The sequence below is a fragment of the Pipistrellus hanaki genome, assembly GCF_964339955.1.
Source record: "Pipistrellus hanaki genome assembly, chromosome: 3".
Lineage (NCBI taxonomy): Eukaryota > Metazoa > Chordata > Mammalia > Chiroptera > Vespertilionidae > Pipistrellus > Pipistrellus hanaki.
Window position 1 is genome coordinate 147,654,196 of NC_140505.1, and position 25,942 is coordinate 147,680,137.

General features: G+C 36.6%; 1 protein-coding gene across 2 annotated transcripts in view; it reads left to right on the forward strand.

Moving 5' to 3' along the window:
• Window positions 1-25,942, forward strand: part of NELL2 (neural EGFL like 2) — a 312,605-nt gene that overhangs the window by 61,028 nt on the left and 225,635 nt on the right. For both annotated transcript variants that reach the window (XM_084876648.1, XM_084876647.1), the window contains exons 5-7: window positions 22,766-22,939; window positions 23,020-23,116; window positions 25,801-25,873. In XM_084876648.1, the coding sequence (XP_084732774.1) occupies window positions 22,766-22,939; window positions 23,020-23,116; window positions 25,801-25,873 (344 nt within the window). The remainder of the gene's footprint in view (window positions 1-22,765; window positions 22,940-23,019; window positions 23,117-25,800; window positions 25,874-25,942) is intronic.

The window sequence follows — 25,942 nt, forward strand, 5'->3', positions numbered from 1 at the left end:
AAAAAAAAAAAAAAAAAAAAAAAAAGGTACCATTGTAACGTTCTACACACTAAGTATGCAGATGTGAGTTTTACTGTACCTTTGTTAAAAATGAGCATTATCTCATTACTTTTTTTTTCCATTTTGACTTGGAAAATAGTATGTTGCATTTCTTTGATTGCTAGTGAGATTGAACTTTTAAAATAACTTTGCTGCCTATATATTCTTTTTATAGACATTATTTTTTATTACTTGTATTTTCTTAATAGTTTATGAGTTCTTCAGCTTCATATAATGGCTAACATCTTATGTGTGAGTTCTTCATATAATGGCTAACATCTTATGTTTCTTAATTTTTAATCTTTGTGTAACTTTTTTTTTCTGCTTGATTTGATGCCCATTAATTTATACTTTGTAGTTTTTATATCCTTGAGCTAAAATAATTTTACTTATCCTCATTTAGTCCTCATAATATTATTCCATTATCTTTCAGTCCTCACAACAAACCTAGGAGATAGCAACTAATATTATCCCCATTTCAGAGATGAGATGATTCAGGCACAGAGGTTAAATAACTTGACTAAGTTCTCATGCTTATCAAATAACAGTCAGGCTTTTCACCCAAACATTGACTCAAATGTCTGTCCTTAATTGTTTGTCTGTTAGCTAATTATTCCAACTGATTTATTCCTTGAAGATTATTTGTTTAAAAATGGCTCTTTCTAGCTTGTTATTAGGTAGTCTTGCTTTTTTAAGACATTTTTTTCATGTTTTTAAAAAAATCTAACTCTTGAACTCATGTAAAATTTATTTTAGTGTAAGAAATGAGGTTCTAAACATTTTTTCTCGAACAAGTAATTATTTCTATATCATTGATTTAACTCTTCTCCCTCCCTTCAACTAAAAGTCCTCTCTTTAGCATAAATGAGATCTCCTGTTTATGTTAAAAATTAGCTATGGTTTTTCTTCTGTTTCATCAATCAGTCTGTTTATTTGGTGCTAGTAATATACTTCAGTTTTTTTCTTCTTATAAATATAGCTTTTCATTTTCTTATTGATTTAAGTAAGCACCATTATTAATGATATTAACTCCATCTCATCTATATATATATTTTTTTGCACTAAAGTCTTTATGGTGATTTTTGGTGTACTCAACTCTTAATTGATATGCAGTCAAATCAATAATTTATAATCTCTAAGGGCTGGGATTATGTTAATGGGGTAGTGAAGAAAGAATATGTTACTTTCTCCTCCCAAAAAGAATATAGAGAAGCCAATTAGAAAATGTAAGGAAGACAAAGAAAATTTAAAATATCCTATATGAGAAATGTATCATCTAATTATAAAATAAAACAAAATTTAACATGATTTTGGGAAGTCAACAAAAATAATTATCTGTCTTCCATGCTACTGAATATTCTCCTTTGGATGTGGAAGAGCTTGTGCCATGCACTCATCCCGAAGAAGAGGTAATCTCAGCACAGTGTTTAGCTCTGCAGTGAATACTGCATACACATGCAAATTCTGTTGATTAGTTTATTATTGATCTTTTAATCAGGAGTCTGAAAATGGGGCAATAGTACACTTGTATTTTAACCTTCCATTTTCATCTGCCCCACTTCATTCAATGAATTATGCATTTTAATGTGTCTCTCCCCCCCCCCCCCCCGCCCCCCCGACTATAGTAAGAAAAAGAAATTGACATCTTAAACTTAGATCTAGGGACACTTGTCTAGTATAATCAGATGAAGGTGGTGGTCTCAATGCCATTTACTCAGCAACCCCTTCTTTCTTGCCACATTTGTAATGCCAAATGTAATACCACATGTATTAGTGCCAAATACCAAGTACCAAATGAAATACTGAGTTTCCATCAATGCAGCAGTTTGTTTTGGGGCCCTGTATTCTGATCCACTGATCTGTTTGTGACCTGCAGCAATACCACTACTCTAATGCTGTAGTTTTATAAGACTTGCTATTGGTAGTTGAGGTCTCTGTTCTTCCTGTTCACAACTTTTTGCTATGTTTAAAACTTCATTCTTTGGTATATACTTCAGAAATAATTTGGTAAGTTCTATGGGAAAATATTATTGGTATTTTTATTGGAATTACATCATATTTATAGATTGAGATATGATACAATAACATTTTTACGATATTCAGTTTTGTTATGATGTGACTTATCTCTCCATTTTCTTTCATGTCTTTTTTTTTTTGTCTTCTGTATAATTGTCTCCATAAAAGGCATACATACATTTTGTTAGATTTATTCCTAGCAAGGTTATAGGTTGTGCTGTCATTCAGGTGGGATACTTATTCTTCTTTTATACTTTCAAATTTGCAAAGGACTTTCAAGTTACTATGTTACCAGAAAAACGGATTTTGTTTTGTATCAAAGGTAACAGTCCCATAGTATTGGTTTCTCTTTTGTCTTTTGCAGGAAGTTGGACTCTTTGGATGCAGTTCAACATCATAAAATTTTTTTTTAGAGTGCCATCTAAATTCACTTAATTCTCTTTTCTTAATCTGCCATTTGTTGATATGCACTGACATTTCTGTGATCTTTTCCAAGATGAATGTTGAGAGGTTATTGTAATATATTTAATTCTTTGGCATTAAAACTCTTCTTTTAGTCTTCTGATGTCAATGTGAAACTTCCTTAATGCTCTTTAAGCCTTTGATCAATCACTTAAAATCATTTTACAAAGGACTCATTTAAAAATTGTAATGATCTGCCGGGACTGGTTTGGCTCAATGGATAGAGCGTCGGCTTGGGGACTGAAGGGTCCCGGGTTCGATTCCGGTCAAGGGCATGTACCTTGGTTGCGGGCACATCCTCCCAGTAGGGGGTGTGCAAGAGGCAGCTGATCGATGACTCTCTCTCATCGGTGTTTCTAACTCTCTATCTCTCTCCCTTCCTCTCTGTACAAAATCAATAAAATATATTAAAAAAAAAATTGTAATGATCTATCTATAGTGTATTATCAAGTGACAGAAGTAGAATTCGGCTTGTTTGTAACTTGTCTTATTTCCTTTAGTTACTGTGAAGAATGTCTTTTTAGAAAGCCATGCAAAATATTATTTTGGTGTCCTTATGACAGTGGAGTTAATGTTATCTCAATTACTTAAGAAATGTTATTTTCTTTGTTCTTATATACACTTGAATCTTAGGGAGGAGTCATACATTTTTGTGGTTGAAAAGTATATTGATGTGCTTTTTAACAGCTGGATAAAAGTAATTCATATTTTACCTTTTGTTTTCAGTGATTTTATCCTTTGAGTCTTTTGAAAGAAGAATATGATGGGCATGCTGTCATATTTCCTTTGTACTTTCCCCTTTGTTTATTTAAAACTAGGTATAGTTTCTTGAGGATGCTGAATGCTCCACAGAAAACATGAATTCCTGAATATTTCAGCTTAAATTCATTTAATTTAGCCAGTAAAAATGCCCTGAACAGCGCCAAACTGAAATAAGATATGTACAGTATTTTGGGTGAACTATCTCTGAATAATTTGATTTTGCAAATGACAAATTTAAACTACATACTTTGAAGCAATAAGCATTATATTTAAATACTTTTGCTAATATGACATGTGAAAAAGTGGCTATCATTTCTAAAATTTATTGTTCTTTGAATATTAGTGAATATGTACATTTTTCATATATTTGTTAGTAAGTTGGTGTTCTGTTTGATAAATGCATTCTAAATATTCTTTTCCCTTTTTCTTATATTGGGGATCTTGTCATTTTTCTTGCTAATTTTAAGAATTCTTTATATGTTAAAAATGTCAACTTGTATGGAATAGTTACAGGGACATAGAGTATAGCATAGGGGATATAGTAGGGTTGCATGAAATTCATGCACGGGAGGTGGGGTCCCTCAGCCCAACCTGCATCCTCTCCAATTAAGGAACCCTCAAGGGATGTCCTACTGATGGCTTAGGCTCTAGGGGAGCAGGTCTAAGCCGCCGTCTGGCCTCCTTCTGCAGGAAGTGACCAGGATGATCAGGGGAAGGCACCACCCCCATCACCCCACTGCTGCTGCCACTGCCAGCCACCACAGCTGCCAAGGTGTTTTCATCAACACAGACTCCAGTTTCTTCACCACAAAAAATGACAACTTTTTTTTAGGCATTTTCAAGATGTCTTTTTCATAGGATATGACCTTCCTTCCTTCCTTCCTTCCTTCCTTCCTTCCTTCCTTCCTTCCTTCCTTCCTTCCTTCCTTCCTTTCCTCCTCCTCCCCTCCTCCTCCTCCTCCTCCTCCTCCTCCTCCTCCTCCTCCTCCTCCTCCTCCTCCTCCTCCTCCTCCTCCTCCTCCTTCTTCTTCTTCTTCTTCTTCTTCTTCTTCTTCTTCTTCTTCTTCTTCTTCTCTTCACCTGAGGATATTTTTCCATTGATTTTTAGAGAGTGTAGAAGAAAGGGGGAAATACAGAGAGAAACATCAATGTGAGAAGGACACTCTGATTGGTTGCCTCCTGTGTGAGCCCTGACCTGGGCCCTGGCCAGGGAGGATCTTGCAACCTAGGTACATGCCCTTGACCAGAATCAAACCCAGACACTGAGGTCAGCAGGCTGAGGCTCGATCCACTGAGCCAAATTGGCTAGGGCAGGGTATGACATTTCTTAGCCCTACAGCAGCAGAACTTTGTTTTCTCCTGCAGGAGTGAGGTGGAAAAATCTTAGATAACCTTCTTATATTCTTATTACCCAAGTTACCAAGAACACTGCGAGTGGTTTACTGGGAGCTTAGCCAATGAGCGGTCAGAAAAGGTGTTTCCTCTGCAGCTCATGTGCAGAGGCAGGACTACCAGCATGCCATACCTGGCTGGCCCTGTTCTCTGCAGGCCTGCACCATCAGTGGCTTGCCTCACTGTGCATGCAGCCTTCTCCTGAGCGGTCTTGACATTATGGCATCTTGGACAATTTGCATTATTACTATATATATATATATATATATATATATATATACACACAAAGTTGGTGTTAGATGGGTACTAGATTTATTGGGGTGATCACTTAGTAAGTTATATAATGTCTAGTCACTGAGTTGTACACATTAAATTGTTATAAAATTATATCAGCTGCAATTGAAAAAATTTTAAAAAAGAATGTCAACTCACTGTCAGTCATATATGTAGGAGATTTCCTGGGTTAATGTTTGCTTTTAGTTTTAATTTTTTGAAATTCTTTTAACTTATATTATAATAACAGTACAAAGAACTCCTACATCTCTCCTTACTAGATTTCTAATTGGTAATATTTTTAGTTCACTTGTTCTCTCTTATTCTGCTATGCCTTTTACTGATAATATTTCCTCCATCACCTTTTAATAGTCAAAACAAAGATACTCTTTATATAGCCAACATTCAACCTTCCCATCAAGAAATCAACATTGACATAACAACATGATCCAGTCTTCAGACACTATTAAATTGCACCTACTATCTAAATAATTAATGTCTCTATTTTTTCCTTCTTGTTCCAGGATTCTATCCTATCCATGAACACATTCCATTTGATCATCATATCACATAATCTCCTTTAATTTGAAGCACTTCATCTTTCCTTGTCTTTGATATTTCTTGTGGTCTTAGAAGTCAGGCATTTTATCCTGTAGGATCACCCTTAACCTGGGTCCATACAATGTTTTCTCATCACTCAGGCCATGCATTCTTGTTAGTAATACCACAGAAATGATGATTTTTTCTCAGTATCACATCTGTAGGCACACTATGTCAATCTCTTTTACTGCTGGTGGTGTTAACCTTGATCACCTGATCACGTTGATGTCCGTCTAGGTTCTCCTCCAAATAGAATCCTTTAATTTGGATTAATATTTTTTAGGGAAATATTCCCATATTCTGTTCCTCGTTAGACTATCACCCACTTTCCTTAACATTTATTGACTGTGCCCACCTGTATCAGATCCAGTTGTGTTTTTTCAGGGACATAAATAAAATGATAAATTTAGAAATTGATACTCATTTTCACTCTTACATTTACTTTCTAGTATTATAAAAAAATTGATATTATATGTCATGTATAAATATTCTTAAAAACAATAACTCAAACTTTTATAAGTGTATGTCAGCATTTAGTATGTTGACCATTATATTTTTCTTTAATGAAAATTATTAGACTGAATGGAAGTCAAAGAAAACATCTTATTTCTATAAATGTGATTTGCCTAGCTTTTCCACTTTTCTTTTGATAGCTTTATATACAGTATTGCATTCATTAAACTAAAATACTTTTATGAAAATAAGATTTGATTGTATATAAGATTATATTTGAGGCATTATTGCTGAAGGGGTTTTACATTAAGCCTGCTATGACTGTCCTATTTATGGTTTTTCAAATTTTCATTTTATCTAGTTATTGGATTTCTATTTTTCACATTTCTAAAGGTTAAAAATGCATGTTTTCTTCACTTAAAGAAAACCTCATTGTTTTCCATCAGCCAATAACTGAAATATGTATGTAACAAAGTCATTGCAGTCTCCAACTTGTCAGAATTCAAGACCTATTGCAAGAATTTTATTCCATCACCTTAAGAAAAATAGTGCTTATTCAGCTCTTCATTTTTAAGTTGCTTTCATAATGTAGAGTAATATGGACTATTAAATGTAAAAACCTATATGAATATGTCTGGTGATGTAAAATGAAGATTTGGCAGAAATACAAAAATTCTATGTGAAAGAGGAAGACCTACATTTATTGCAGATTATTATCCTGGGGAGGATTATTCAGGAAAATAGTAAAGGAGGAAATAGGAAGCTGTCTGGACTTTGCCTCTTTTCCCCAATGTCTTCTGTACCTAGTACAGTCCTTGCCTTATACATGGCCAATAGATAATGCTGAATGACTGAATAAAAAATGCAGAGCATCTGCTGATATCTGGTTTCATGGTAGCTGGATGATTTCTTAGGTGCACTGAAATCTTTTCTTTGCATTGTAAGCATAAGGCACACTTTTATTAGGTCCCTACCCTCTGTCAGGCAGTCCCCTAAACATATAAAATGAGATTAATGGATTAATCTCATTAAGTGCTCATCACAATCTTGAGGCAGCTATCATTATTATCCCTAGTTTACAGATACAGAAAGGGGGCCCTGAGAGGTTAAGTCTCATGTCCAAGGTTACAAGTGACAGAATCCACATTTGAACCAGGCTGTATGGCACCAGAGCCTAGTCTCCTAACCAGTATTTTGACAACTTTTCTCTTTGCTTATTTTATTTTATATTTTATATGTCTTTATGTACATATATACTTTTATTGAGGTATAATTGCCATATAACATTGTACTATAATAGTTTCAGGTGTACAATATAATGATTTGATATTTATAGACATTGCAATATGATCACAATAAGTCTAGTTACTATTGGTCACTATACATAGTTACAAAAAATAATTTTCTTTTCTTGTGATGATGACTTTTAAGATCTACCCCTCTGGAAACTTTCAAATTTGCAGTACAGTATTATTAACTATAATCACTATGCAGGATTATACTTTATAGCCTCATGACACTTATTTTATACCTGTATATTTTTACCTTTGACTCCCCTTCACTCACTTTACCTTTCCCTAAACAACTCCCCCAGCAACCACCAATCTGTTCTCTCTCTGTCTCTCTCTTGGTGGTTTTTATGTGTTTTTGTTGTTTTGTTTTTTAGGTTCCACATATAAGTTAGATCATATCGTATTCATCTTAAGTTGTTTCCATATCTTGGCTATTGTAACTAATGCTGCAATGAACATGGGGTCACATGTCTTTTTGAATAGTGCTTTTGTTTTCTTAAAAAAACTGATAGTTTTTCATTAGCCAGTATCTGAGATGTACATATAACAAAATCAATACCCAGAATTGAAATTGCTGGATCATATGGTGATTCTATTTTTAATTTCTGGGGGAACCACCATGCTGTATTCCATAGTGGCTGCACAGTTTGCATTCCCATTGGTAGTGTGCTCTCTGCTTGTTTTAGAGCAGCACATGCCTTCCTACTTCTAAACTCCAAGAACTTTATGGACAGGGTCAGCACAAGTGTTTCCTACTGCTTTTGAAGACAACAATCATATATATATATTTTTCAATTGGGCTTTTTTGTTATATGAAAGTCTTTATTCAGAAGTTTTCTTCGTTACAGCTTACTTTATTTAAATAACATCACCATAACATATCAAAAAGTTGATAGCAGTATAAATAAAGCCAGTATGGTCTGCATGATTGGTAAAATATTTTGTCTTTTTTATTTTTCTAATTGCCTCTTCATAAATCATTTATGCTAATATTTAATAATAGCTCAAATTCAGAATCTGGTTGTTTTCATTTCCTCTAGTTGTGGGTGTCTGGTCCCCTTTTCAATTGCGAACTCGAAGTAATAGGTTCACTAAGGGCAAAAAGTCGCCTCAGTGGGTGACCCATGGATCCTGTTGCCTCTTTCTTTGGCTCTTATTTATTCTGAACAATAGAGAAGACATGGTGACCCATGAAGCATATCAGAGAACAGATGCTGCAGCGCTGACAGCTTCCTCTCCCCTGTGACTAATTCCTTTCTTTCAAGTACAACCTGCCTGGAACTCCTAGCTGTCGTACATGCATCGGTGCATTCCCTTTATTGTCTCTCCATAGCTTCAGAATGTGTTACATAGGAAGCTGCTGCGACTTCCTTCACAGGCCCGTTTTATCAGCCTGAGGAATTCCTATTGATTTTGAGGACCTTAGGATATAGAAAATTGTTAGCTCAAAAGGGATATTTAAAACCAGATAAAATGCTGCAGGGAGTAATGGGGCATCCTGGGTCTCTGGCGTCAGCCACTCTGGATGGATGTATCTTTAAAAGTATCCTGAACCATTTTTAGGTGAAGGTGAAGATAAAAAGTTACTGTCTTGAGAATATCATTTTCTTCCCCAAATAGTGTTTGTTCTTTGAAATAGTGCAACTGCGTGCATACTTTAATACATGTGAGAAACCACCTGAGTATCTGGAAATTGAAAAGAGCATTGGTATATTCTCTTGGTAACACACACACACACACACACACACACACACACACACACACACCTCAATTTATTCAAAAGTTTTTTTTTTTTATAATATCCTCCAATTATTTTTAGTATTTATGGAATCTGTATTGATATGCCCCCTTTTTATTCTGGATATTGGTCTTTTCTGCATCCTTTTTTCCTGATTAGTCCTACTAGGATCTTGTCAATTTTATTAGTCATTTGAAAGAGCACCTTTAAGCCATATTTAAAAAAAAAAATTACTGCTTGCTTTGTCATTGCTTTATTCCTCTATATTTATTTTCCCCTCCTTGTAATTTTTTTTAGGTTTACTTGTGATCCCTTCTCCACAGTTCTGAGATGAATGCTTAAATCATTGATGCTCATTCCTTTTTAAAAATAATTATACTTCCATGGCTATCCATTTCCCTCACCATAGTATTATATGGATCACATTTTTATGCTTTATTCCAGGGGTCTTCAAACTACAGCCCGCGGGCCACATGCGGCCCGCAGAGGAGTCTGATCCGGCCTGCCAGGTTTTTTGGGCAGTGAGCGCAGCCGAGGTGTTACAGTAGGAATTAGTAGTTCATATAGTCCGGCCCTCCAGCTCTCTGAGGGACCGTGATCTGGCCCCCACTTTAAAAAGTTTGAGGACCCCTGCTATTCTTTTAACTTATAATTTAGCTTGAAATATTTTCTAATTTTATTTTTTTGACCCATGAGTTATTTAAAAGTTTATTGCTTATTTTGAAAACATATCAGGATTCTCTCATCTTTTTATTATTGATTTCTAACTTAATTCTGCTTGTAGGTATGACAATGTAGTGGACATCAGAATACCCACTCTATTGAGAGAAACTGAGAGAAATAATTTCAGAAATAGAACACATATATTGTACACATATAATATTCAGGTTTATTTGAACAATGGAGCCATGGGAGCAAAGGAGAAATATAAGCGTGTCATAAATTTCTAGCATTGCTTTGTAGATGTTTATGGATTTGTTTATATTCTTGAAGCTATAGGAAGAAATAAAATTGACTAATACTGCAAAATAAAAGAAAAAAAAGAAAGAAAAAAATCAAAATGAGGAAACATAAGCTATCATTGTAAGAATATGGCAAGTAAATTAATGATCCTTCCAGAATATTTGGTTTTCCTATGAAAAGACAAATGCTCTTACATTGGATTGTAAAGGTATGATCCAAGTTTTAATTACTTACCAGGGTCATACTCAAAAAAAGAGAATTTAAATAAAGGAACAAGAGCAAATAAGTAAAACAAGTTAAAATAAAAACAAAGTTGGGATAGTAATATTATTATCAGACAACTGATTCAAGATAAAATATTAATATATTAAGTGGCAACTAGGGTTATTTTATATTGACAACAATTTTAATACTTATGAAAAGCAATATGGAACCAAAATATAAATAAAAAAGGATTAAGATATAAAGATAAATATGGCAAACTGGAATTGTAGTGGGAGATTAGTAAAATTGCATTAGAATTTGACTGATCTAATAGACAAAATATAATTATAAGAAAAGAATAAAATGATCAATATAATTTAATACCTATATATAGAAATATAGAGATTAAATGTATTAAATAATACTAATACACAACCTCATGCTAATAATTTATAAATTTGGATGTATTGAATGATTTTCCATGAAAACACAAATTAGAACACCTGCTCAAGAATGCTAAAGAAAATCTAATTACTGGTAATAATAGAGGGATTAGAAACATTTGTCAAAGAATTAGATTCTTTCATCCTTTTACCCTGAGGTCACCAGGCTCTGACTTTATTATTTTTTAATGTAACTTTTTCAGACATTCAGGGATCAGATAATACTTTGGCTATGTAATTTGTTTCAGATCGTAGAAAAGAGAAGGAAAGCTTCTCAGTTCAGGTGATCTTAATTCTGACTCCAAAATTTGAGGATGGAATACACGCACCCATGTGCTCTCTCTCTCTCTCTCTCTCTCTCTCTTTCTCTCTCTCTCTCTCTCTCTCTCTCTCTCTCTCTCTCTCTCTCTCTCACACACACACACACACACACACACACACACACACACACTATAATACAATCTCATGTATGAATAGAGATGCTCACATTATTAAAATAGTAGCAAATGGACTCCAGAAATAAAAATACCAGGACCAACTGAGGCCTCTTATATGAATTATATGAATATAAATGTTCTAAACCAAATATTTGCTCTTGTTAAAATTGTCTAATAGTAAGCCTGCAAGAATAACTGAAAAGCTATGTTATAATTAATATGAGGCTTCACTGATATGGATGGGTATAGAAACATAAGTGTTTGTTTGTGTTTGTGTGTGTGTGTATATATGTGTGTGTCTCAAAAACAAAACTGACAAATCAAATCCTAAAATCCTCCATTGACCTCCCTTTCCTGTTCCTCTGTCTGCCTTGCACTGTTTTCATTTCCCCCTCTCACTGTATTGAACCCACTCCAATGAGGCTTTGGCTTTCTCTGCTTCACAAATATGCACTTGTCAAGGTCTCCACTGACATCCATGTTGCTAAATCCATCCTTCAATTCTGAGTCCTCATGCTGTTGGGCTTTGATTATTCCCTTCTTCAAAACAGGTGCTTTGCTTGGTTTTCATGGCTCGTACTCTTCTGGTTTTGCTCCTAGGTCTCCTGGTTCCCTCCTCCTCATACCCCTAGCATCTGAATGAAGGACAATTTTAGGGTTTGATGCTCAGATTTCTGCCCTATATCCACTCATTTTGTAGGTGATCTCATTCTGTCTAAAGGCTTTAAATACCATCTCTAGGAAACAATGACTTTCTAATTGTTTCTCTTATCTTAATCTTTGTCCTTGGACTCCAGACTTGTATACCCATCAGCACACCTGGGTCTTCATTGGGGTGTTTAATTGGAAAGTCAGAAACCAAAGTCATCATCCTCTTCCTCAAACTTGTTCTTTTCCAGCTCAGTAAATGGCAACTTCTTTCTTCTAGTTGGCTTAGGCTAAAAACCTTGAACTATTTCTTGTTAGAAATAACTGCGCAATTAATCCTAAGAAAGTTTTTATTGCTCCCTTGAGAACATCTTCAGAGTCAGACCCTTTTCATCCTCTTCCTTTGGCTAAGCCACCCCTAGCAATAACCTACAAAATCATCTCCTTGCTTTAACCCTAGCAACCTCCCAACCTCCCTAAAGTCCATTTCTGACACTACAGTCAAGTTGATCATATTGGAACTCAATTCAAAACCCCCACATGGCTTTCTACCTACAGTAGCCAAAGTCATCTGGTTAATATTCTGGCTCCTTGGATTTTTTTTCCTGATATATTTTTGACCCAATTGCCTACAATTCTGCCCTTTACTCATTCTCCAGCTACACAGGCTTCAGTGATAGTCCTGGATCGTGCCAGCAGGCCCCTGCCTGAGTCATTGCTCTCCTTCAGGGTGTCACTAGATGTCACCTTTTCAACGAGACTTTCCCTGAATCCTCTTTAAAATATCACCCTCCATTTTCCTTATCCTTCTTTCTTTAATTTTCTTCATAGATTTTATCACCATGTAACCTATTAACTTTATACTATATTTTACTCTCTTGCTTTATATTTTAATATAAATTCAATGAGGGCTGGTATTTTATATCTTTGGTTTACTTTTCCATTCCCAGCACCTGGACCAAAGTTTAGGAAGTAGTAGGCATTCAAAAACCAAACAAAACAAACACACACACACACACACACACACACACCAAAAAAACAAACACACACACAAACAACCCAAACACACATACACACACACATACACACACACCAACAACAACTGTTAAATGAATAAATGAGTAAATGAATGACTATCACAAGTCCCTTTGAAATGTGTATGTCATTTGAACCATTAATTTCATTTCTAATAATTTATTCCAAGAAGATAACTGCTCAGGCACATAAAAAAAAAAAACATTTATTGAAACATTTTTATTAATAATTCAAAACTGGAAATAGTAATAGGAAGTTGGACATTAAAAACATTATGGTATAGGTATATTGTAGAATATCATGCATCCATTAAAGGGATGTGGCTTTACTTTTATTGACATGGAAAGACACTTTCAGTGTATAGTTAAGTTACAAAGATTGCAAAATGTCAATATTGATCAACTCTTAACAGCAGGATCATTAGTGATCTTAATTTCCTTGTGCTTTTATGTATTTTCTATTTTTCTAATTATAACCTATTTATATAAGAAAATCCTATATAATAAAAAGGTAATATGCAAATTGACCCTCACACCCTCACACAAGATGGCTGCCCTCTGTGGTCACAAGATGGCTTCCACAATATGGCTGGTAGGGGAAGGCAGTTGTGGGCGATCAGGCCAGCAAGGGAGGGCACTTGGGGGCGAACAGGCCAGCAGAGGAGGGCAGTTGGGGGGTGATTAGGCCAGCAGGGGAGGGCAGTTAGGGGTGGCCAGGCTGGCAGGGGAGGGCAGTTGGGGGGACCAGGTCAACAGGTGAAGGCAGTTGGGGGTGATTGGGCCAGCAGGGGAGCAGTTAGATGTCAGTCAAGCTGACAGTTGAATGATTAGGGGGTGATCAGGCTGGCAGGCAGAAGTAGTTAGTGGCAATCAGGCAGGCAGGCAGGCAGGCAAGCGGTTGGGAGCCAGCAGTCCCAGATTGTGAGAGGGATGGTCAACTGATGGTCTAGGTCCTATCCCTGTGGGCAGTTGAGGGGTCCCAGATTGGAGAATTTGCAGGCTGGGCTGAGGGACCCCCCCCTCCAGTGGACAAATTTTGTGCACCAGGCCCCTCCTCTCTCTCTCTCTCTCTCTCTCTCTCTCTCTCTCTCTCTATATATATATATATATATATATATATATATTCAAGTTTTCAAATTTTTCACAAGTAGCCATAAGCTTTCACTCTTTCTGCTTATTTTTCCTATAATGTAGGAATATTTAGTTTAGAGTCCATCAATGGATTTCATGGAATCTGTGAACCTGTTGCAAAATTTGTAAGCCACATTTTCTACATACTTTCATGTGTGCATTTTCAGATCATTAAAGTAGTCCATATATGTCAGTAGGTCTTCATCAACCTACACAAGTGTGCTCTTTTTCATAATTTTGGCTGCTAGCTATATTATTTATGGAGAAGCTTTGTTATTTTCACTGATATAGCTACATTCCTTTCCTTGCAGCATGACTTCTATAATAGTGTTATAATTAGTTTTGAAGTAGCTCAATTAATTTTCACAATAATGTGTTTATTACTGGACATCTCTAAGCTTCTGTGTTATTTGGCCTTCTTCATTGTTATATTCTCAGTTCTTGTATTAAGTATTTGCTGGAATAAATGAAATACTAAATCATAGATTTAAAAAAACCCTCCTCTTTTAATGCTCTAGTATAAGGAAGTTTTTTGTTTTATAAAAATGAAATGGCCTCAGCAAGTCATGAGTTGTTAGTCACTGGATATATTCAAATAAACTGGATGACCATTTGATGGGAATATAATAGATTCAATTCAAGCATTGATATTTGGGTAGATTCTCATTAGACTACTTTATGTTTGAGATTCATGATTGTTTCAGTTAGAATCCACCTTGAAAATTTGCTGATGTTTACATAGCATGAATAGATAGATATGTCACAGGAAGTCTAAATCATGATCATGATGTGTATGGAGTGATTACTCTTCTCAGGAACTGTGCAATGTAATCATCTACATCACTTGTTTCATTGAATTCTTACAATCTATACTAATAAAAGGGTAATATGCTAATTAGATTAGTAGACCTTCAAAACGTTCTTCCAGACAAAGCCATGTGGCGGGGCTGAGGCAGAGGTGGTTAGGGGTGTTCAGGCCAGGAGGGGAGAGCAGTTGGGAGCAAGCAGGCTAGCGGGGACACACACACACACACACACACACACACACACACACACACACACACACAGTTGGGGTGAGCAGGCTGGCAGGAGTGACAATTGGGAGTGAGCTGGCCAGCAGGGGGAGCAGTTGGGGGCCATCAGGCCGGTAAAGCGGGGGGCGGGGGGGGGGGGGGGGCGGCGGCGGTAATTGGGGACTAGAAAGCTGGCAGGTAGAGTGGTTAGGGGCAATCAGGAAGACAGGCAGGTGAGTGGTTAGGAGCCAGCAGTCCTGAATTACGAGAGGGAAGTCCAACTGCTCCCAAAGGGGTCCCAGATTGAAGAGGGAGCAGGCCGGGTGAGGGACACCCCCCACACACATGAATTTTTGTGTACCAGGTCACTAGTGATTATATAAGAATACAATTCTTATTTCTATTTGATAGTGGAGGAAACTGAGGCTTGGGGAGTTTTTTAACTTTCCAGGTTAGGAAACGGTGGAGAGAGGATTAAGATTCTGAAGTCTTTTAAATTGCTGCATTATAGTGCCTCGCTGATGACCAAATATCATTAAAAAAGAAACAAAATTATTCAACAAAAACAGAATCAATATGGTTCTAACAAGGGATGCCAAAAAACACCATTTTTCTCCCATCTCCCCCAACATCTGAGGGAATTCTTGAAAGTAGCAAGGTAAACAGTCCATTTTCTGGGACAAATGGACAAATCCACTAACAATAATTTTGGCTCTACCACTTGACTTCACTTTTCCCATTTCATTGGTTATGCTAGGACCCCCATAATACTAATTGTATCATTTAAAAAGGTATTCACAGAATTGGCTATCAGAGGCTGTTATTCACAGAATTGGCTATCAGAGGCTGGCATAAATGATGTCTAATTGGGATTATTGAAAAATATAAGAATAGTTACTGTTTATTGAGTTCTTACTATGTTTCAGATACCCTGCTTTACATGGATTATCACAATGAGTTCTCATTTGGCGGATGAGGAAAACAAGACAGTGAGAGGTCGGGTCATTGGTAGTGAGTGGCTGATCTGAGTTTTTAGTTCCAAAGCTTGTGCATATAACTCCTTCGCAATTGTGCCATCCACGAACTACAATAAAGCTATACAGTATTTGACACTAGAAGTGCATGTGGCTTTTTTCAGGTGACTAGTTTACAACTGCCTTATAACTTAATGCACTGCGATGATCTGATCTTTTTTTATATTTAGGTTTTAGTTAAGGCAGCAGAAAAATTCTCATCTCATGTTGTGGGCAACCTTTTTCTCAAATGAGAGGTGACCTTATTTTTTATGCTTAGATCTTGAGTTACAAAGGAGATTGTTAAAACAAATGATGTCCTGCCACTGCTGCCTATTTTTCTGAAGCCTAATCTTAAATTAGTTTGTATTTCTGTCAATGCAAAAGATATGCGAGTAACAAGGCCATAAATTATTATAAAGGGGGAGCTTTATTTGTGGTTTTAGTTGCCCCCAAAAATTATGAATAACAAATCAGGGAGACACGATATGTTCAAGTGTGACAAATTATATTCTTGGGATTTAAAATGTGACTTTTAAGGGAGTACATGCTCATTAAAAATTAAAGGGAAAATAAAGGATCATACAAAGAAGGTTAAAAAATAATCACTCATACTTCCATCGCTCAAACAATCATTTTTTAAAATGTTGATACATTTTATTCTCATTGCTTATTTTTTTCCCATGATCAAAGAGTAGTATATCAGTTGGGGTTCTCAGTTGTAAAGTGACTTTGGGAGTGGTGGATGGGAGGGCAGCGGACAGAGCTGATGGGAGCCTGAGGCACCAGAATTTGGGACAAGCAATAACTCGAGGCTCCCTGGTGGGCCAGCATGCAGGAAGCAGGATGCAGAGTGACCTTAAAGGAAAGGACTGGATGCTACTGCCCCTGCACAATGCAGGTTCTTTCCCTCTCTTCCCGGTGGCGCTCCATTATGCTTCTGAGTCTTGAGAAAAGTTGTCTGATTGCTGGGGTGCATCATGGCCCGCCCCTCTCTGGCTGTGCCCTGGGAAGAAGGAGGATTTGAACTCTTTGCTATTTGAAATGAGGAAGATAGCTCATGCGTGTCTTTATCGAGTGTTTTGTTTGTACACAGTAATGCTCCAAGTGCTTTCTTAAATGAACTTTTTCAGATCGTCACAGAAATCCTTTGAGGCAAGTGCCATTGAAATCTTAATATTCTAGCTGAGTAACCAAATGAGGTACCGAGAGGAGAAGTGGCTTGCCACTGCTATGAGGGGTGCACGGATGCGAACCCCCAGGCTTTAGGATGTGTACCCACTCTGTTCTGCTGGGCCTGTGGGCAGTAAGGAGAGGGGAGGGAGGCCTGCCTCCCGCTGAGATGGCACCAGTGGGGGACAGTGGAGTTCCAGAAAAGAATATGGCTCTTACTAGAACAGTGATTCATTAAAATAGTCGCAGTGTTCAGTACAGATACTTTTAACTTACAATTATGCAATAGTCATATTTTCTTGTGATTTAATGTCTTCATACAAGTTTATACATCTTCTAGTGACTGGTTTTGAAGATATGGATCAACTTCTTTTCAACCTGTTTTTCTTATTTTAATGAGAGCTAACTTTAATTATACTAACCATGTGCTATACAGAGTTTTAAGTGTTTTTACATCATTGTCTATGTTTGTGTTTATTAAATATTTTTGGGTATTATACATTTTTGGACACCCTGTATATCTATTTCATTTTTAAAAAAACTGAGTGAATGATGCTAATGACTATTGGTCAAATATTTAACTTTTGAAAGGTTGTTCTTGTTTATAAAGGCATAAGGTCAGCCTTATTGTTATTAAAGGTTAGTTTAGTGCCTCAAATTTAGGAATTCATATAGGTACCATTTCTAATAATAGTAGAGGAGAATAGCAATAATAGGGTTTATGCCTCAGCAGGTTAAGAACTGACAAGTGTATAGCAATGGGTCATTGTGTTTGCTGATTTTATTTTTTTTGAAATGCAAACACCTCTCTAACATTATATAATTTACTAATTGAATTAATTAAATAATGAATACTTATTATCAAACAATAATATGGAAAGGATTATGTTCTTGATTAGTTGGTTTATTTTGAATCTTAGAATCTTAGAATATTACATTAAAAATCTATATATATATAAAAGCCTAAGTGACCCTTGCAACCCATTGCCTGGAAAGACCAGAATGACCAAAATAACTGGAAGGACTGGTCGCTATGACATGCACTGACCACCAGAGGGCAGATGTTCAATACAGGAGCTGCTCCCTAGTGGTCAGTGTGTTCCCACAGGGCTACCTAGTAGCAGCAGCAGCAGGTGCAGCAGGACCAGAATGAGTGGGAGTGGTGGGGCACCCCATCCCGGCTCGGGCTCCTCCCCAGCTGCCTGCCACTTAAGCACTGCTACATCCCTAGGGGGATATTGGACTGCCAGTTCCAGCCCCATCCCCAGCAGTCGGACATCTCCTGAGGAGTCCCAGATTACAAGAGGGTGCAGGCTAGGCTGAGGGACACCACCCATGCAAGAATCCATGCACCGGCCTCTAGTTAATATATAATTATGAAAATTCAAGGATATAAAAATATGGGAAAGGTCCTTCACATTCTTTACCCCTATTTGTATCCCCCACTGAGGTAACTATTCTTAACATTTGATATGTTCTCCTTGATTTTTTTCTTCTGTAAACACACATACAGTTTTTGCAAACAAAATGGGATACTACAGAATTTTTTGTTGTTTACTTAATAGTAAACTATGGCATTGTTTCATTTCTGAATGTCGTCATTCTTTTACAGAGTGGCATAGTGTTTTAGAATATGAATTTATCATAATTACTCTGAATGAATAGTTGGCATTTTATCAGGTTTTTAGTGTTTTAAATAAATCTTCAGCCAGAACCTTCTGCATGCATCATTGCTAATTTGTGCTGTTATTTTGCATAGATTTTTAGATTTGAAATTATGATTTTAAAGTGTATGCACATTTAATATATTGATAGTTTTACCAAACTGCTTTCAAGAAGTCCCTGTAAATTTATTTTGCCACAAATAGTGTACCAGAGTGTTTGTTTTTCTACATTGCTATTGACACTAGATATTATTACTTTTTTATTATCTCTTATCTGATTGATAAATCCATTAAGTTGCTTTTTCTTATTGATTTGCAGGTATTTTCATTAACCTCTGACTTACCATGTATTTAACCTTGTCTCATAGAATATTATTTGTTGTTTAATTTTATTTTTTCTGTTGAGAATTTTTTGAGTGTTATGTAGTTGACATGTAATTAATCAATGTTTTAATTTATGGTTTCTATTTTATTCTAATTTCTTACCTCTTTCAACTATGGCTAATTTCCATCTTCTACAGGTTATTCACAGCAGAATAAAACAATGTGTATTGGTATTTCTTACCAATTGAAATTTCTCACCTTGACAGTGTCTTTCAATAGCTACTCTCCCGAGGTGTCCATACTTGTTATCTCTTACCCCTCTCTGCCCGTTCTCTCTGGAGCCTACTTCAAGAAAGCTTTATTTTCTATAGAATTTTCTGAAATAGCTTTAGGGTCACCAGAAACCTGTTTTGTGAAATCCAGTGGTTCCATCTTTATCTTATTTGACCTATTAGCAGCATTTGATACAGTTCATTACTCCCTCTTCCTTGAGGCATCTCCTTCATTCCCAGGCCTTTGGGACACCACGGTCACTTTTTCTCCTCCAATTTCATTAGCTACACTTACTGTTTGTTTGTTTTTTGTTGTTGTTTGTTTTTTGCTGGCTTCTCCTCAAAATGTTAAAGTGTCCTTTCATTGATAATAATTACCAAGGTATTCCCTATGCCTTGATGGCTTTCAATACAATCTGTATGCCTATAACTCTCCAAATCTATATCTCTATTATGGACCTTTTTCCACCTTAGACATACCCTCTTTTTTTTTTTTTCTTCACTCTGGAATATAAAGCTCTTTTTAATTAAAGTATAGTTAACATACATTATATTGGTTTCAGGAGTACAACATAGTGATTTGACATTTGTATGCCTTACAAAGTGATCACCACAAGAAGTCTAGTAACCATCTGTCATTGTACAAAGTTATTGCAATATCATCGACTATATTTTCTATGCTGTACTTTACATCCCTATGACTTATTTATAACTCTATAAGTTTGCAATTCTTAATTCCCTGACAACATAGATAGACCTAGAGGGTGTTGTGGGAAGCGAAATAAATCAGAGGAAGACAAATATTATATCATTTCACTTTTACGTGTAATTTAAAATAAACTAAATAAATGAACAAATAAAACAGACTCATAGATATAGAAATGTAACTTTGTTGCTAGAGGATTGGGCAGTGAAGGAGGTAGAAAGGTGAAGGGGATTAAGAGCTACAAACTTAGCGTTCTACATGTTCTCTTGAGTATTCATGAGGTTCCTTAAACATAACAATCTAAGTTTAAAACTTGATTCAAAGTATCTTACTTTTTCTTCATTTCAAGATGTATTGATTTCTTCTTCATTTTTGCTGGATATAGGATTCTTGGCTGACAGCTTTTTCTTTCATTACATAAAAACTATGTGCCACTTTCTTAAGTCCACTATCATTCTAATTTCTTTTCCACTCTATACAATGTATTGATTTTTTTTCTGTCTGCTTTTAACATTTTGTATTTGTTTTTAGAAATTTAATTATGATGAGTATTTTTAAAAATTGATTTTGTTTGGTGTTTGCTTACATTCTTGAATATGTGAATTTATGTCTTTTGCCAAATTTGAGAAGTTTTCAGTCATTGATTAGTCAAGTAGTATTTCAGTCCACCCTCTTGTTCCTCTTTTATAGACCCCAATTACATAAATCTTAGATCTTTTGTTATAGTCTCACAGGTCTCTGAGACTTTCTTTATCCCTCCCTCCCCTCATCTATTTTCTTTCTATTGTTAAGATTGAGGAATTTTTATCTTTCAGTCAACTGATCTTTTCTTGGTGCCCCCCATTCTACTGGTTAGCTTCTTTTTTGAATTTTTTATTTTTGTTATCATATTTTTTTTAATTTTAAAATTTTTATTCATTATTTATTTGGTTCTCTTTTTTTTTTTGCTGAGGCTTTCTGTTTTTTTCTTGTTGTTGTTTCAAGTGTGTCCAAATATATTTGTTGCTTTTTTAAAGAATATTTTTATTGATTTCAGAGAGGATTAGGGAGAGAGAAGTAAAACAATGATGAGAATCACTAATCAGCTGCCTCCCACACACCCCATACTGTGGCAAGCCTGCAACCTGGGCATGCACCCCCAACCAGAATTGAACCCAGCAAACACCCCCCACTCTCCGCCCGCCCCTCGCCCATTTTGTAGGCTGATACTCCATCCACAGAACCAAATCAGCTAGGGATGTTATTGCTTTAAAAATATATATTTTTTTAAAATTAATTTTGAGAGAGAGAGAAGGGAAATGGAGAAGGGAGAGAAACATTGATAGGCTGTCTCCTGAATGCCTCCTGATGGGGATCGAGGTCACAGCTCAGGCATGTGCCCTGTCCAGGAATCCAACCGAGGACTTCTTTGGTGCATGGGTCAGTACTCAACTGAGCAACACTGACAGGCTGTTAATGCTTTTTATCAGTGGTTCTTTAAAATGTTTGTCAGGTAATTTAACATCTCTGTCATCTTGCTGTTAATATCTATTGATAGTCTTTTTGTCATTAATTTGACATCTTTTTGTTCTTGGTATGGTATATGATTTACAATTTAAACCTGCTCATTTTTCTATCATGTTCTGAGACTTGGATCTTATTTAAACTCCTTGTTTTAGCTAGCTTTCACTGACACTGCTCTGTCAGAGGACGGGAGAGTGCCTTCTTGTTACTTACAGGTGGAGGTAGAAGTCCACGTTCCCATTTGGCCTTCTGTTTAGAATTGACGGGAGCTGCTAATAGTTCTGGGTGGGAGTGACATTTCCAACTCCCCACGTGGTCTCCACTGACACCGTGGAAGTGAGGGTCTTATTACTGCTGTGCAGTTGAAACCTCTGACTCTCTACTAAGCTTTGCTGACACCATCACAGTTGGGAGTGGGCAGTGTGCTTTGTTACCACCAGATTAGAGTGGGAGACCAAGCTCCTGCTGATGTGGTCTCCACTGATGCCGAGGGAAGCTTATGACTAGCCAGCTGGGTTAAAAGTCTTGGTTCTCTACTTATTCTTCTCTCTCACCAACCTACTGGAAGTGTTGGGCACATCATTTTTGCCTCAAGAGGATAGAAACCTACTGTCCCCAATAAACCTTTGCTGGCAGGGTTGAGGACATGACTACAGTTTTTTTTTCCTTTGGTGTTTGACTAGAATAGAGTGATTATTTTCTAAAAGCTTTTGTCTTGCTAGTCTTCATATTTTCTGGTACTTTGGTTAGAGAGAGCAGGTATTTTCTTGTACTTCTTCCTCCCTCCCTCCCTCCCTCCCTCCCTCCCTCCCTCCCTCCCTCCCTCCCTCCCTCCCTCCCTCCCTCCCTCCCTTCCTTCCTTCCTTCCTTCCTTCCTTCCTTCCTTCCTTCCTTCCTTCCTTCCTTCTTTTCTTTCTTTATTCTGCATCTGTGGGTATTTTCAGGTTGCTGGCTTCTTCAGTTCCAAATCTGTATACATGAGGCAAAATGAAAACCTAGGAAACTCACCATTGTTTGGTTCCTCCGGTTCTGAGGTCCCTCACAGTTTTCTCATATTTATCTTTCAGACTCTTCTTACGTTTGTTTTATAATGTAATGTGTGGTGTACATAGTAGAAGCATATCTACTTCATCTTTCTGGAAGCAGGAATCATGTCAGTCATATTTGAACTTAACTTTCAGTGGGCTCCATACGGCTCTTCTCCATGCAGGTACCTGGAACTGGAAAGCAGTGGCCATCGGAATGAAGTCAGACTGCACTATCGCTCAGGCAGTCACCGCCCTCACACGGAAGTGTTCCCTTACATTTTGGCTGATGACAAGTGGCACAAGCTCTCCTTAGCCATCAGTGCCTCCCATCTGACTCTACACATTGACTGTAATAAGTAAGTGAAATGTTCTCAGTTTAGGAAATGGAATATGATAAGAAATGACTGCTAACTTACATCTGATTTTTCCCCCCCAGAATATATGAAAGAGTGGTGGAAAAGCCCTCCACAGACTTGCCTGTAGGCACAACATTTTGGCTGGGACAGAGAAATAATGCACATGGATATTTTAAGGTATCCTTTGACTAAAGTCTGATCATTTATAATAATAAAAACATAATATGCTAATTAGACCAGACAGAAACCGTCTGGACGTCATTCCAGACATCATTCCAGATGAAGCCAGGGTGGTGGGGGCTGAAGCAAAGGTGGTTAGGGGTAATCATGCAGTCAGGCAAGTGGTTAGGGGCTATGAGGCAGAGTGGTTAGGGGTGATCAGTCAGGCAGGCAGGTGAGTGGTTAGGAGCCAGTGGTTTTGGATTGTGAGAGGGATATTTGACTGGGGGATGTCTGACTGCTACAGGGATTGGGCCTAAACTGGCAGTAGGCTATCCCCCGAGGGATCCTGGGTGCAGGCTGGGCTGATAGACTCTCCCCTCTGCCCACCTGTGCACAAATTTTGTGTACCAGGCCTCTAGTAAAGTATAAATATAAATGCTTTCTCATGAGTTTAGAAAAGTTCATTTTGCTTTTTATGGTGAGAAACAAAAATAATTTTATTTGTGTAGATTTTTCTATTTGTGTTTTATTTCTTCTTTTCTTTTTGCTAACATAATATTTAGCTGATAAATACTACTTTCTCTTTTTGTCCCTAATGATTTTGATCTTTAGACATTATATAGAAGATTACAAGACTGAAATCAGGGCAGTTAATACACCATTCTTGAAATTAAGTATTCAAAGTAATAAAAGCCTAAAATAGTAGTATACAAATAAATCTCCCCCACTGAAACATAACTTTTGTTGATACTTCCACGGGGATGTTATTAATAAAAGATTGAAAGCTTTTTAATATTCATTATTCATGGGCTCCTTATTCACCAGAAAGTGAGAAAGGAATATATATTTATGTGCACAAATCTATCCAAAGTAGAAAGTAGCCATAACTTATATCTTTCTCGTTAGTGTCTACTTAGACACACGGACTGTAGAATCTCACATTGTAGAGGGTCTAAAAGACATGCTATTTAATTTTTTGTGTTTAAAGGATGAAGAAATAAAGTCCAGAATATTTTTGACTGTAAGCCCATAAGTGTAATCATCCCCCACCCCCCAGCCATGATTATGATACAGAAGTGGCAAATAAATGGTGGTTAAATAAAAGAATGATAAATGGTGGTTAAACAAAATAATGATCGTGGTGTGTGTCCAACTCGTGGATTTTTAGGTAGAGTATGTACCAATCTAAAAATGTATTCTAAACAAGGTTTATAATCCTAGGAGGTGTCTGTAAAAGTTAAACATTGTTACCTGGGAACCAGGGGCTTTGAATATGTTATTTCATCTATGCTAGGCATGCTGGCTTTGATGCATGGTCTTTTTGTCCTCTTTTACATATGCATAAGCCTGCTCATAGAGCTTAAGTAGCTTCTCCGAAGTTAGTCATGGGGAATTGGTCCCATTTTTGCAAATCCTGAAAATTCAATGCTGTTTTCCTCTGTAAAGGGATTGCAAATGTGTGCTGCTAGTGCCAAGTCTCTTCTCTATTTAATCATAACAGTCTTTTCCCGTGGAGCCCAGATGTGGCCCCAGGATCCTTCTCAGACATTGATTATGTGACTACTCTAGGGATCCTTCTTTTTATTGCAGATTCTGAATGATGCCTACTAGAATTGTGCAGCGCGCATGCACACATTGACTTCGTTCTGATGTTGCCTCCTCCAAGTGATAGGAGTTTGTATATAAATTGCCTCCTTAATCTAAACCCAAACAGACAACAGATCCAGCCATTGCCACAGCACATTAAAATATTTATCATTCACATTGGCATTCTTTTTTGTACCACACTATTAATCAGATTAAACATGTAGGAGATATTTGGTAAATCTTTGTTCAAATAGTCTTGAGAATATGTTAGTACTATCATTCCTGTCATTAGACATTCTGTTTGCATTTTTCAAAGAGATAAGGTGAAATATTAGAGAAAATATTTAAAACTGGTGCAGGGAGAGAGGAGGGCAACGGGTGAAAGGGACAGCTGGAGTGTGTCCGATGAGGTCATTCCTGAACTGCCATTTGATCTTTGCTTTAAGAGTCCAAAAGCTGGAAGCTAATTATACCTTAATGACTAAGGATGCATGTAAATTTTGCCTACAAACATGTAATAGCGCCTTTCTTTTGTGTAAAATGTGTTATTTCCAGCCATCATTTAAAACAAATTCATGCTATAATTTCTGTATGCATAAGGACTGAGTCTTGCCTAGCTGTTTAATTCATCTATTGCCCTCTTTTGAGTTGAGAAATTCGTTTCAAAAGAGTGCACTGAAAAATGAGAAATGCTCAAATGAGCATTGCTTTCATAACTAGTTTTTCTATTCTTTTCTTTTGATTATTGGCATCAGTTTCACTGTTGTTGAAACCAGAAGTGATTTTTAGGTTGACTTTTAAAGGTTATTTTCAAGCCTTCCTTCAGTGGCTTACTACAGATAACTTCTCAAAACATCGCCTCTTAATTATATTTTGACAGTTGATCTTAAGGTTTTAAAAATGTTATCAATAAGAAAGTCCATGGGTAATCATCTATTTATCCTTGTGTATTTCTTTCCCTTTGGTTTGAAGTCAAAACAATATATTAAAAAAGATTTTACTCAGGGATTTTGATGACTCTATCCTATAATGTTTTCCTTCATGAGCTTGACTGTTGAACATAATTTGAATAGATGAAAGTAATGTTTTCTTATTTAATTTTTCACACACAGGGTATAATGCAAGATGTCCAATTACTTGTCATGCCCCAAGGATTTATTGCTCAGTGCCCAGATCTTAATCGCAGTAAGTTCATTAGATTTTGCACTATGTGATAAAGGGTGTGCTTCTTGCTTAATTTTGTCCAGGTTGTCA